General features: G+C 47.8%; 1 protein-coding gene across 2 annotated transcripts; it reads left to right on the top strand.

Annotated features, from left to right (window-relative positions):
* Positions 1–233: 233 nt before the first annotated feature.
* Positions 234–2,575, top strand: LOC127300614 (uncharacterized). Of its 2 annotated transcripts, XM_051330753.2 has the most exons (5): positions 234–538; positions 1,202–1,288; positions 1,388–1,644; positions 1,971–2,067; positions 2,191–2,575. In XM_051330753.2, exons 1-5 carry the CDS (start codon positions 331–333, stop codon positions 2,559–2,561), a joined length of 1,020 nt encoding a protein of 339 aa, XP_051186713.1. In that variant the 5' UTR covers positions 234–330; the 3' UTR covers positions 2,562–2,575. The 2 variants fall into 2 exon arrangements, with proteins under 2 accessions (XP_051186713.1, XP_051186712.1); XM_051330752.2 differs by having other exon boundaries at positions 1,971–2,575.
* The last annotated feature ends 10,421 nt before the right edge of the window (positions 2,576–12,996 follow it).

Genomic DNA, 12,996 nt, shown 5'->3' with positions numbered 1-12,996 from the left:
GGAGAATTCGCCGAGCGAAGGCGCGCCGTGATTGGCGCGAAAGGTGCGGGCGGCGAGAGGAGTCACGATACGGCAGTTGAAAGCCATTACGAGATAGGCAGTCGTTCGGTTTTCACGTGGAAGAATCGATCGTTACCCCTAATCCTGGCCAAGACAATGCCGAAAGATTATCTACCTAAACTACCTTTGCCCAATACTACTCGTCCATAGGACTAGTAATTTGTACCGTAAAAAACCCCAATAACCGAGTGGGTTGAAAAGAGAGAGGATTCCGGTCCGTGGAATCCCTAGTTTTCCAGTCCTCAATCTCGAATTCAGCCGCCGCCGCCGATGGAAGATAGCCCTCGCCCTGCTCTGCGGCGGCCGGCCGGTGTCGACCACATGTTCACCGATGGGGCCTGGGCCAGGATGAGCGAGGACACACAGCGTCGGATCATCGCGATCTGGGAGCGCAAGGAAGAAACGCCCACCCGAAAGAACCGCCGCATCCGCAATGACCCCATCCTCGGCCCCGGCAGTATCAAGTACCCCTCTCAAGGTATGTCCTCCACTCCTTCCCTACATACTATGTCTTCTACTCGTATACATACCAAGGTTTAAAATAGCGCGCTATTTCTCCGCTAATACCACGCAATAGCATATTTGGACGGTCTACGCTAAATTTTAGTAATTTTGCTCGCTATGGAGCTATTTGTGAAATAGCATGATATATCGTGCTAAAACTTCATAGCTTTAGCGCGCTATTTTTTCAAGCAAAGTTACTTTCACTTTTTCGTGGTGATGAAGTGCAATATGTTGGTTCCTCTTCTAGATTAGAACTTAATATCGCTAATGCTGATGATTCTTAATAAATAATTTATACTATGTTGTTGCCTTCTGGAGTACTGATGTTAGCCTTATGAATAATTGAGATCTATTTGTTGTATGTGGCTATGTATGTATGATTCAATCATTTTTTGGACTAAATATCCAACATTTTTAGCGAAATCCTTTATTTTTAGACTATATTTGATATTTTTTCAAAACGCTATTTGAAATTTAGCACGCAATTAGCACGATATAGCGTCCATAGCATTTGAAGGAGACCGACGCTATTTTATTTAGCACGCTATTTTAAACCTTGATACATACTGACATACACATGCGCGCGCGTTGTTTAGTAAGTATTTCTCACTCGTTGCCATGGATGGGATTGGTGCAGTTTCCAAATTGTCCTTGTCCAGGGACATACTAAAATCCAAGGGTTACATATGGATCGAAGACCATAGCATGGACGAACCCCCAACAGGTTATATATTGATCAGCATTCGTAGTCTATTCTAATCAGATGTTAGATGATATGTATAATTGACCACCTGCTTCATTTGTTTTTTTGTTCCAAAACTAGATCTGCTGTGTCCAAAGAGATACACTTCCTGTGACTCCAAGAACAGATGCTTACATACCCCTCTCCCCATGCTTCAGTTCATCGATGTTGTGGTCAAATTCTTCACGGAAAATCGCCGGTGCGTCGATTTCATGCGTGACAATGGGATACACTCAAAGATGGATGTCTATGGCATGGTTGCTACAAGGGATACTTTGGACTTTTCGCGCAACTATATTTTCAATTGTTCCAGAGAGAATGCTCAAGCTATTGACAAGGTAATCCCTCGTAGCATATTTTGTGAATACATATGATAGATCATTGTTATGGAGTAAATTTAGACAATTTAATTGCGCTAGTAAACTTTACTAGGTGTGTGAAATAAAGATGTAATGGTCAGGAAGTTTGTAGTGGGACACCGCACACAACTAGGAATGGGATTTTTGGCAAATTGTTAATCAAACTTTTGTCCCGACAAATGAATATAATCATTAGATTTATCGTTCCAGTTACTTACTCATTTAGCATAAACCCTTTGGAGTAATTTCTATGTTTCCTGAATAATTACTTGTGTGATTAATATTTACTCTCCACTACATCTTAGGAAGGAGGCTATTTACGTCTGAGGAGCCCTGCAAGAGGAATACTTGCGACCGCCTGCTTGATTGAAATGGATCTATGGGCCAAGGCAAAAACGGGAGGTAAAGACTTGAAGATCATTGCTGGTGGTCTGCAAGCACTTTCGAAGTTTGAGCCCTGGAAACTAAACCATGTTCTTGGCCTAAACGGTGCAATCATATTTGAATCATATGTTGCTCCTAAAGGTGTGGAGGCGACCATCGAGCTGGATTTCATTGAAGTGCCGGCGGGTGGCTTTCATGTGCGACGCATGGGTGGCACCACCGTCCTCTCGCGAATTTCCTACTCCTTCATCGACAACGAGCGCCGCCGCGACGCGGTCGGTTTAATATCAACGACGGGGAAGCACGGTCAGAGATTTGTGGTGGCCGTGGATCTAGGGGATACGCTGCGTATAGACTTCATGGAGAAGAGGCGACGCGTTGACGTCCTCTTGTTCTCGGCGTCCAAGCACGGGGATGAGCGGCAGCTGTATCGGTTTAATAATGGTGCGCTAGTCTCTGTGCAAGTCGTCTGGTCAACCATATTATATGACACAGACTGGGAAAATGAGTAGAATTTTTCAAGGCAGCACCATTTGGCCGTTTCATCAGAATCTCCTGAAAAAAGAACAAAAAGATGAACAAAATCTCCTGAAAAAACTCAAAGTTACATCAAAATCTTCTGAAGTAGATGTTTCAGGGGTCGCCATTAGCATCCCGAGGTCTTAGATGCCCCCCATAAGGCAAACTAACATCAATATTTCTGAAGAATTGAGTGATCATCTTCAGCACCTGAGCCTTGTCTGCCTGGCTGCTAACTATATAGGGTCCTCCTATAGACCTGCAAATTACCATGCCATAGTGTCCAAGATTTATAAGCTGGCTTGGTTAATGTTGTATAAAATTGACAAGAAGCAGGTAAGAAAATCTGTCCTGTTTTTATAGATGTGATTTGCACGGAAAGTATTGAAAAATTCTAATTTTGCATTATTTGGTAGATTTTTTTTCGACCAACAACTACAGCACTAGTTGTATACTGATTAATAAATTTTTGACTCATTTTTTAAGTAATCTACCCAAAAGCGGCACATTTATTGGCTTACAAAGAAAAACTGGCTGAAAGTCTCACAATGAGCTCAAAATCGCGTAGCTAAACTCGAGGTCTTAGGGCATCTCCAACGCGGCAACCCATCCCGAGCGTCCGGATGGGTCCAACCGGACAAATCCGCGGCCCAACGCGGCTACGCATCACAAATGCGGATGGCCACGGTGTTCGGGACGACCCAAACCCGGCCCAAATCTGGGCCAGGTTTGCGTGGCCGCGGATGGCACGCGGCGTCCTCGCGTGTCCACCTGGTCCGCGTGTTTGGCCCACCTGTCAGTATCCCAGTTCTATTAAATGTGGACTGGGGAGGGGGACTGTCCCTATCCAGTCCCCACTCTCCACTCTGGCCGCACACACGAGCTCGACCTTCCACGCCGCCATGGCCCCGAAGCGGGAGTTCGAGCCGTCCGCCAACGACCACGAGGCCGGCAGCAACCAACGAACCGCGCCGGCGGCGTTTGACATGGGGCCGCCGGCTCCCATCCGTGACCGGATCTACATCACCGTAGCGGTGGCGCAGATGTTCTCGGAAGTTGGCGTCCCAAAGCCGTGGGGCGACTTGCACCTCCCCCACGGCTGGCACCTAAGCCCAGATCGGGTTCCGGTGCCACCGATCCCGGACTCCGGTTGTGCCCGCATCGCGGAGATCCGGAGGCGCCGTGCACAGCTGCCGGCGGACCTCCGGGAGGACCCCGCCTACGGCGACAAAAGTCCCAACTGGGACTTGTGGTTCGAGGTGGAGCACGATGTGTGCTGGCGCACGTGCTTCACCTCAGCGACGGCGAGGCCTCGCCGGTAGCCGCCTCACGCGCAGCGCGCACGCCTGCTAGGCGGGCTGGCCGCCGCCCCGGCGACCTCTACATCGACGAGCCCGTTGCGGCGCCAGCGCAAGCGCCACAGGCCCAGCCCCAGCCCCAGGAGGAGGACGACGCCGAGCTGCAGGCCGCGCTAGCGGCGTCCCGCGAGCTCAACGACCTCGAGGAGCTGGCCAAATGGCTGCACCTCGCCTCCGCGCTGGAGGAGATGGCCAGGAAGGCCCAGGAGGACGCCGAGGACGCGGCGTGGGCCTTCCTCGCCATGGCGCGCCGGCAGGAGGAGGCCACACGCCAGGCCGCGCTCCGGACGGAGGAGGAGCGCCAGGCCGCGCTCCGGTAGGAGGCGGAGCTGCAGGCCGTGCGGCTGGCACACTTGCGCGGGCCGGGAGCCCTCCGGACCCGCACTCTGCCTGGGAAAGGGCGCAGTGGTCGCCCTGGCCGTAGTCCCCGGCGCCCTCCGGCGTGTCCAGCCGGAACAGCGCGTCACCGCCGGGGGGCGTCGTCCTCATCGACGGCGACGACGACGACTACTACTGGGCGTAGGGTGACGCACCGGCGGTTACCGCGTCCCAAACACTGGACTAGGGTTTCCTCTTTTTTTTTAGTTTAAAGCCCATATAGGGCTTTCTTTTGTGTAAAAATTTCTCAAAATAGGGCTAAGTTTAATGAACTCTAGTTTAAATTTAATTTGTTTTTGTTTTCCTTTTTTATATTTATTTTCTTTTTATTTTTACATTTGCAATGCGTCCGCGCGTTGGGCGCAGCGTGCGACCCAAACGGACACGCGGACGCGGGGCGCTGTCCGGCGGTCCGCGCGAGCAGCCAAACGGCCCAAAACGGACTGCCCAGCGCATCCGTTTGGGTCGCAGCGTTGGAGATGCCTTTATGGTGTCTGAAGTAGATCAAAATCCTCTGAAGTAGATATGATGTCTGAAGCGTTGCCATGAGCATCTCGAGTGACAAGGGATTAACTTGTCAATGCCTACGGATTGTAGACTAGGGTTTAGTTAGATGTAGAGGGCAAGTAGATCTCGAAGGTTTCAGCCGAAAAGTACTCGACGAATATGAAACTAGGGTTATGTTGACAGTAAATTCGATCCTTTCTTTATCCCTCGACTCCCCCTTATATAGGAGGTGGAGCCGAGGGTTTCGTAATACACAAGTTTACAGAGTCCGGAAGGGTTTCTAACCCGTCCCGCAAGATTACAAGTATTCTTTCCTAATAAAACTCTAATCTTCCTTAATAGTATCTTGGGCTTCCGAATCTTCTTATCCTTCGGGTCGTGGGCCTTCAGTAAACCCCGGGTACCATCTTCGGCTGGCCCATTGGGGATGCCTATGTCAGTAGCCCCCGAGATTTTGCTTGAATCGCAGAGTCAGGGAAAATCTCCAACTTTATATTCGTTTAATACATCTGCCGAATTTTATCATATATCTTATGCAATTCTATATTGTACAGGGATAATGGTAGTTGGGGCTAGTTCATCTGACGGATCAGGTACTAGTTAACTGCTCTAGTGGCAATCCGCAAAAACCTACTTCAAGATCACGTCCCTGGACATGATCTCGGGATACTGGTGTAAACTTCGACAGGTGCCGCTTAAGGTCTTACCATTCTGTCGAGTCCCTGTAATATTTTATCGGGTACCTAACGCGTCCGTTAGGATTTTTCTTCGTATCTGTTGATACGGAAAAAAGTAGCAAACCGACGTCAGAGAGGGCGCCACGCCGCTCAGAACGGATCTGGGGTCTTACCTTCGCAAAGTTTTGCGGCATTCAGAGATTATTCGCTACTTTGGTGCTCTGAGAATATATTGTCGAGTGCTTTTCCGGCTGATGGAATAGCACATTTTATTGAGTCAACGGATGACTTATTTTGCCTTTATTTTGCCTTCCCGATGGGAGTATATGTAGAGTTATTTGTATAACTCGAAATATACTCACTTCTTATTCTTTCTTCTTTCGCTCTCTCTTTTTTATAATTTCATCGGGCACGCGAGCAGCGTTCCCGATGGGAGTAGCCCCCGAGGCTACAGCCAAGGACTTGTGCTTGGTTGTAGGCTCAACAATCAGTACCTCATGTCGCTATATTTGTTTATTCTTTCTCGAGCTTTCTACATTTATCGGGTGCGCGACCAGCGCTCCCGATGGGAGTAGCCCCCGAGGCTATGAACAAATACTTGTATTTGATCATAGGCTCTCGCCATTTCTATTTTGTCATACTTGAATATTTCTTTTTTCCGAAGTAGCCCCCGAGCATTTGGGCAAAAACTTGTATTTGATCAACGGCTCCCGAAATAATCAATAATCTTCTGCTGTCGAAATTCTTGTCAAGCGTCTTTGTCGAAAATTTATCTTGTCAAGGTGACATCATTGCAATCAATCGGGCAATCAGTTTGCTTATTCAGTCAGCCACGCTAGATTTTATTTCTAAGATAACTCACAAGTTTTTAGCCCTTGCTTCAAAGGAGTTGGATCAGCAGAAGAAGCCAGCTCAAGGACGTGTTTTTGCATTAAACCAACAAGATGCACAAGCCACAGGTTCGGTCATTCATTGCACTATTCGAATTTGTGGTACATCTGCTAGCATACTTGTAGACCCTGGTTCCACTCACTCTTTTGTATCCCCGTTATTTGTACCGAAGAACAATAGGGTTCGCCGCTCGATAGCCACGATTACTGTATCGGGAACGTGCGAGAACCGCTTCTTTCTCTGCCTTGTGGGTCCAATTTTCCTATCCAATTGACACGTCGTGCAAGTGGGGGACACACGTCCTCCGCTTTTTCTGGCACTCATACTGTATCGCCTGTCCGTTCACTTCTCAGTAAAAATCCATTTTTACCCCTTGTCCACGTGTTTGTCATCTGCATCATAATTTTTTCATCCAACGGTTGCGTCGACTCGCCGCACCACTACATAAGGCCATCGTCTTCCTCCTTCAGCACTTTCGCTCGCGCCGCATCTCTGCTCCTCCTCTGCAAATCCTCCATTGCTCCCATTGCTTCAAGCGCTCAACCACTCTCACACCCTTCGCCGCCAAGTCCATTGATGCCGCCTCGCATCTGTTTGACTAGGCATAGCACGCCGGAGTCGAAGATGACGACAACAGATCTGGGAAGCGCCGAGTGGGAGAGATCCAAGATCTCTGCCCAAGACATCAATATGCTGAAGAAGATGGGATTCAGCAAGAAGGAGGACTCGCTCCAGTTCCCCAAGGAGAAGAGCTACCCGAAGCCTCCAATCGATTATCGGGTTAGTTTCGTTGACCACCTCATCCGAGGGCTTTCTCCCCCAATCCACGAATTTCTCCGTGGTCTCCTTTTTGTCTATGGGCTACAGTTGCATCATCTGACGCCCAATTCCATCCTCCACGTCTCGATTTTTATCACACTGTGTGAGTGCTTCCTCGGGGTCCAACCCAATTGGGCTCTGTGGAAGCGCATCTTCTGCATCCGCCGTAATGGCTCTCACAACGTCGCCTACAACATTGGCGGCGTTGTTATCTGTGTTCGTTCTGATGTCGAATATTTCGACGTCAAATTTCCCGACTCCGTCCAAGGTTGGCGGAAGAAGTGGCTGTATATCCATGAAGAAAGCTCCAATCCAGTGGAGGAAAACATCGCCCCTTTTGACGGAGAAGCCAAAATCCTTCGCCGCCGTTCTTGGGATGCTGAAGCTACCGAAGATGAAAAGTTGGCGACAGAGGCGCTGATGACTCGCATCCACGAGCTACAGAACACCCGCGGCAAGGAACTTTCGGGTATTGAGATTACCGCCTATTTCCTTAGGACTAGAGTGCAGCCTCTCCAGGCTCGCAAAAACCCCTTCTGGAAGTACGCTGGTGAAAAAGATGTCGATAGGCTCTCAAAAGATCTTCCTTTGAAGGATTTTGAAAAGCTTATCCGCAAAATCTCATCGCTCAACAAGAAGGATTCAGTTCCAACTTCTTGCCATATTGCGCCATATAGTAGCGCCAATCCCCTTCCCGAGGTAATTTTCCTTTTAATTGCTATATTGCCTCCTCGAGTTTTATTATTTGTCGACTACTATCTTGTTAACTCCTTTTTGTCGACACTCTTTCTTTTTCTCAGGACCACCCCGTCCTTTCTTCTCTTCCTCCTCTTCCTGAAGGTGGAGAAGTTGAGGACCGTACCGTTGTCGACGATGACAACCAAGGCACCTCGCGTCCTGCCACTGAAGTCGCGGGTTCTCACAAATCCGCGGCTTCCGCTGAGTCAGAAGCCACTGCCTCGACACACTCCCTTCCTCATGCTTCTCCAAGGATCAAGAGGAAAAGGGATGAAGTCAAGGATTCCGGCACCTCCAAAGCCGAAGAAACTGAGCCTTCAGATAGGAAGGCAGCTTTCAATCCATATACCGATGCCCTCGTCAGCTTGTAAGTTACTCTTACTTCTTACTTTTTTGTTTTGACGTGTCTTGTCTATCTTGCTTCTTATGTTGTCGCCCTTTTTCTATAGTGGTGACGAGGAAGAAGAACAACCTGTTGACGCGGCTGCTCGAACGAGTACGTCGCGTACTTTAGTTGTGTCCGAAGCTCAGCATGATGGGGATGAAACTTCGCCTCCCCAACAGGACACCGAGGAACCGCCACCAGTTGAAAGCCCCCGAGCCTCTTCTCCAAAGAGAGCGAGGGTCGAGCCATCCAAGGAACCTATCCAATTCCCTGGTAGCTCTTCGACACCTTCATTGGATGATGTAAGTCCCAAACCTTTCAATATTTCCATCTCCCCTTTGTTTTTTGCTAAGTGTCGTCGAATTTACATTGGCTATGTTGACTTCTTTTCCTCCCTTGGTCGTTTCTTCAGCCTCTAATGAAGGAGTTTATTCGTCTTGGTACCCAATTTGTCGGGTACCGTGACTTTTCCAAGAAGCTGGAAGGTATTACTTTTATTTTCCTCTGTTGCATGTGTATCATTATGTTGTCATGATATTTGACTGTCATTCATTTTGCCAGGAGATCTTGCGGAAGCCAACAACCGTGCTGACGCTCTTGCTACTAAGTTAGGGCAGAGCGAAAAGGCCCGCAAGAAAGCTGAAAAGGATGCTGCCGCCATCGAAGATCTTCGAAAGAGACTTCACGACGCGGAAACTTCCTTGAGCGAGAATATATCTCAGCAATCAGCTCGAGAAACAGAAATCCTCACTCGCTTGGAGTCGCAGAGTCAACGTTTTGTTAGTAAGTGCCTGAATCCTTGTGCATTTCCTCGGGTTACTTCACATTTTCCCCGCATTCTTTATTTACAAGCTACTCTTTGCTTGTTTTTAGGGAGAACTCATCAAGAATACGAAGTTGAGGGTCCTGAAGGCGACGAGCTTCTCGATGCGCTGACCCTTCTTGAGATTCATGGGGATGAAGCACGCGACGGCCTTGAAAATGCTGAGGCAGGTCTGTCGAAGCTTTTCCCCTACTTCTTCCCGAAGAAAGAGGTCCCCAATACTTTTGTTGATCTCGCCAAAACCTTCAATGAGCTGGAAGATCTTGGGCTAAAACTTCGCCAAGAGGGTCTGAAGATTGGCGTTGAGGGCACCATCGCGCTGATCGCTAATAGCCAGCAAAACGTCGACTGGGCCAAGGTTGGTGACATAGGGGAGATGGAGACGAAGAAATGGCAATCTCTAATTAGAGCTGCCAAGCCTCCCGCCAGACCAATCCTTTCCTTCCTTGGTGTTAAACCAGCACCTGCTCCAAGCGCATCCAAGCCGGAGGTCAACTAGACCACCCTGTCCTCTTTTTTTTATTAGTTCTATCTTTTGATGCTGTCGCCCTAGTAGTTTTGGCGACAACTACTTCAGTAGTCCAGTAGTGACCTTTCTTTTGTAATAGCAATGTACATGCTTCGAGATTTAATGGAAATCTATGTTTGCTGGATGATTGATGTCGAAAAATCTTTATTTTCAGTTGATTTTTGACAACTATTCCGCAACTCCTCGTCCTTCCGATGTTTTACCTGCCTCCTCTCACTCGAAGAAAGTGCTTGTTAATACTGAACTTGGTGAAGATTCCTCGAGTAAAAATTTAGCACAAGAGTTGGAAGAGCTTCGTCAACAACTTCAGTATGCGAAGAAGCAAACACTTGTGATGATGGAGCAATCTCGCAAGGCATCTGAAAAAGAGGAATTTGCACTCCAGCAAGCTCGAGAAGCCATAGCTGCTAAGGAAGCCGCCGTTTCTGAGGCTGAAAAGGCAACCACTCGAGAGAATTTAATGCTAGATTTGATGAATGAAGCCAGTGCAGATATGTCAGGTATGCTTTCTCAAATCAACGCTTCTTCTGTCTTCTTGTTGTTCTTTTCTCTGAAATTCCTGTGTCGTCGCCAAATAGGTTCCTTCCTTGATGCTGCTGCCGAAGACGAAAGGGTAAACGCAAGGACCAATCTCCTCGTTAACCTTTCTCTTGACCATGGGTCTCTTTTCTGGGCCACTCCAGAACGTACCCGACAGATTGTCAGGTTTCAAGACCGCGCTTATCAGGTTCGTGAGTTCCTTGATTTCTGCACCAGGACCTTGTCCCTGGTGTACAAGACTATGTTTCCTCGGAACGAGGCACCCGATACTCTTCTTGGTCTCATAGAAAAATTTCGGGATGCTCCTCGTATTCATAACTTTGTACGAGCTCAACTGTCTGCTGGAGCAAGATTCGCCATGATTATGATACAGATCTGCTACCGAAAATTAGACCTGACGACGATTGTCTCCAAGTGCCTGGCCAAGCAATCGAAGAGAAAAAGGAACATCGACAAGATCAATGATATTGTAACTCCTGTGGCCGAGGAAATGATGGACGAGCTTCTTCGGATGGACTCTGAATTCTTTGTCAAAGGAAGTTACGCCGAACATACGACAACTGCTGTAAATAACAGAGGGCTATCCATATATAGTATATTAGGTAGGGATTGATATTTCTTCTTGTAACTTGTCGAACTTTCTCAGGAATTGCATCTTGTATGTTGTGAACAGATTCTATATTGTAAAGCCAAAGAATGTATTTATTTTTCTTCATCAAGCCCCCGAGTATTTCAGTGGTGTATCTTTTTATTCATGTATGCGAGGTTTTAAACCAAGGCAACCGAACTTTTATTGACTATATTTGCGGGTACTAGCCCCCGAGTGCTTTGCTCTATTTTGATTGCTATTTTGTACCTTCTTTTTATTTGGCGGGGTATTTGGTGCCAAGGCGAGGTATTTTGCAAGTTGTATTCATCGACATTGTATATATATATTGTATCTTCTGGGTATAAGCCCCGAGCCTGTCGAAAAGATATATGATTCAACTATCTTTATTATATTGCTGCACCGCGAGCCCGCCTCATTAAAAACCTTTTCCGGCCCCACTCGGTGCCCCGAAAAAGGAAAAGAGTGCGTCTGAAAACTCACGGGCGTTTCAGTACATTGTATTTTTACAAGGACAGCTATATTTTGCCACTAAGCGTAGAAACGCCTTAGCTGTGCCACGTTCCAGGGGTTTTTCTCGGGAACCCCTGTCTTCTTATCTTTGATCCTGTATGCTCCTCCTTCGATTACTTCCGTGACGATGTAAGGGCCAAGCCATGGCGACTCGAGTTTTTCAGTACGATCTTGATTGAGTCGCAGAACTAAGTCTCCAACCTGAAAGGACCTTGGTCGCAAACGTCGACTGTGGTAATTTTTCAGGTCTTGCTTATATTTGGTGACCCTTGACAATACTTCGTCTCGAGCTTCGTCTAGTGCGTCGACGTCGTCTTCCAATGCTCTCCTGGAAGCTTCTTCATTGTATTCTGTGACTCTCGGAGAATCGTGCTCTATTTCTATTGGCAGCACTGCCTCTGCTCCATGGACCAGGAAAAACGGAGTCTCCTGTGTCGCTGTATTTGGTGTTGTTCGGATGCTCCATAGCACACTCGGCAACTCTTCTGGCCAAGTATGTCGGGCTTTTTCCAGTGGCCCTAACAAACGCTTCTTGATACCATTGCAGATGATACCATTGGCTTTCTCGACTTGACCATTGGTTTGAGGATGCGCGACTGACGCGAAGTGCAATTTGATACCCACCTCTGCACAGTACACCTTGAATTCCTTGGATGTAAAGTTACTGCAATTGTCCATGACGATGCTATGAGGTACTCCAAATCGAAAAACTATGCTCTTCACGAACTTTATGGCTGACGCTGCATCTGGTGAATTTATCGGCTTCGCTTCTATCCACTTAGTGAATTTGTCGACAGCGACGAGCATATACTCGTATCCTCCTGGCGAGGCTTTGTGTAACTTTCCCACCACGTCGAGACCCCATTGAGCAAAGGGCCAAGATAAGGGTATTGGCATTAGTTCTGCTGCCGGAGAGTGAGGCTTTGCGGCAAATCTCTGGCTCGCGTCACAGGTTCGCACTATCTCCTTTGCATCCTCAATTGCTGTTAACCAGTAAAATCCAGCTCGAAAAACCTTGGCCGCGATAGCTCGGCTACTTACGTGATGACCGCATACTCCTTCGTGTACTTCCTTCAGAATTACTCTTCCTTCTTCGGGTGTGACGCACCTCTGTAGCACACCTGAAATACTTCGCTTATACAACTCCCCTTTGACCACAGTAAAAGCTTTAGAACGTCTAATTATCCGCCTTGCTTCAACTGGATCGTCGGGTATTGTTTTCCTTAGGATGTATGATATGTACGCTTGCATCCATGGTATTTGCACCATCATGACTAGCTCCTGTTCCTCTTCTTCTTCTGCCAGTGTTTCTTGCGCACCCCCCGAGGGTTTTTCATCCTTCTCCTTCTTTTTTGGTTTTTTCGGCTTTGTGGATCTCTTTGATATCTCTTCCCAGAACACGCCTGGAGGAATCGCGAGGCACTGCGACCCGATGTTTGCAAGAACATCGGCTTCGTCATTGCTTAACCTGCTGATGTGGTTTACCTCGCATCCATCAAACAGTTTCTCCAGCTCGTTATACATTTCCTTGTACGCCACCATGCTATCATTGACTGCATCACATTGGTTCATGACTTGTTCGACCACCAATTGTGAGTCGCCAAAGATTTTTAGTCGAGTTGCGCCACAAGCTTTCGCCATCTTCATCCCATGTATAAGAGCT

Source organism: Lolium perenne, chromosome 5 (genome assembly GCF_019359855.2).
Source record: "Lolium perenne isolate Kyuss_39 chromosome 5, Kyuss_2.0, whole genome shotgun sequence".
Taxonomy (NCBI): domain Eukaryota; kingdom Viridiplantae; phylum Streptophyta; class Magnoliopsida; order Poales; family Poaceae; genus Lolium; species Lolium perenne.
Note: the sequence above shows the minus strand (reverse complement) of the source record. Positions and strands in the feature narration are given on the sequence as shown.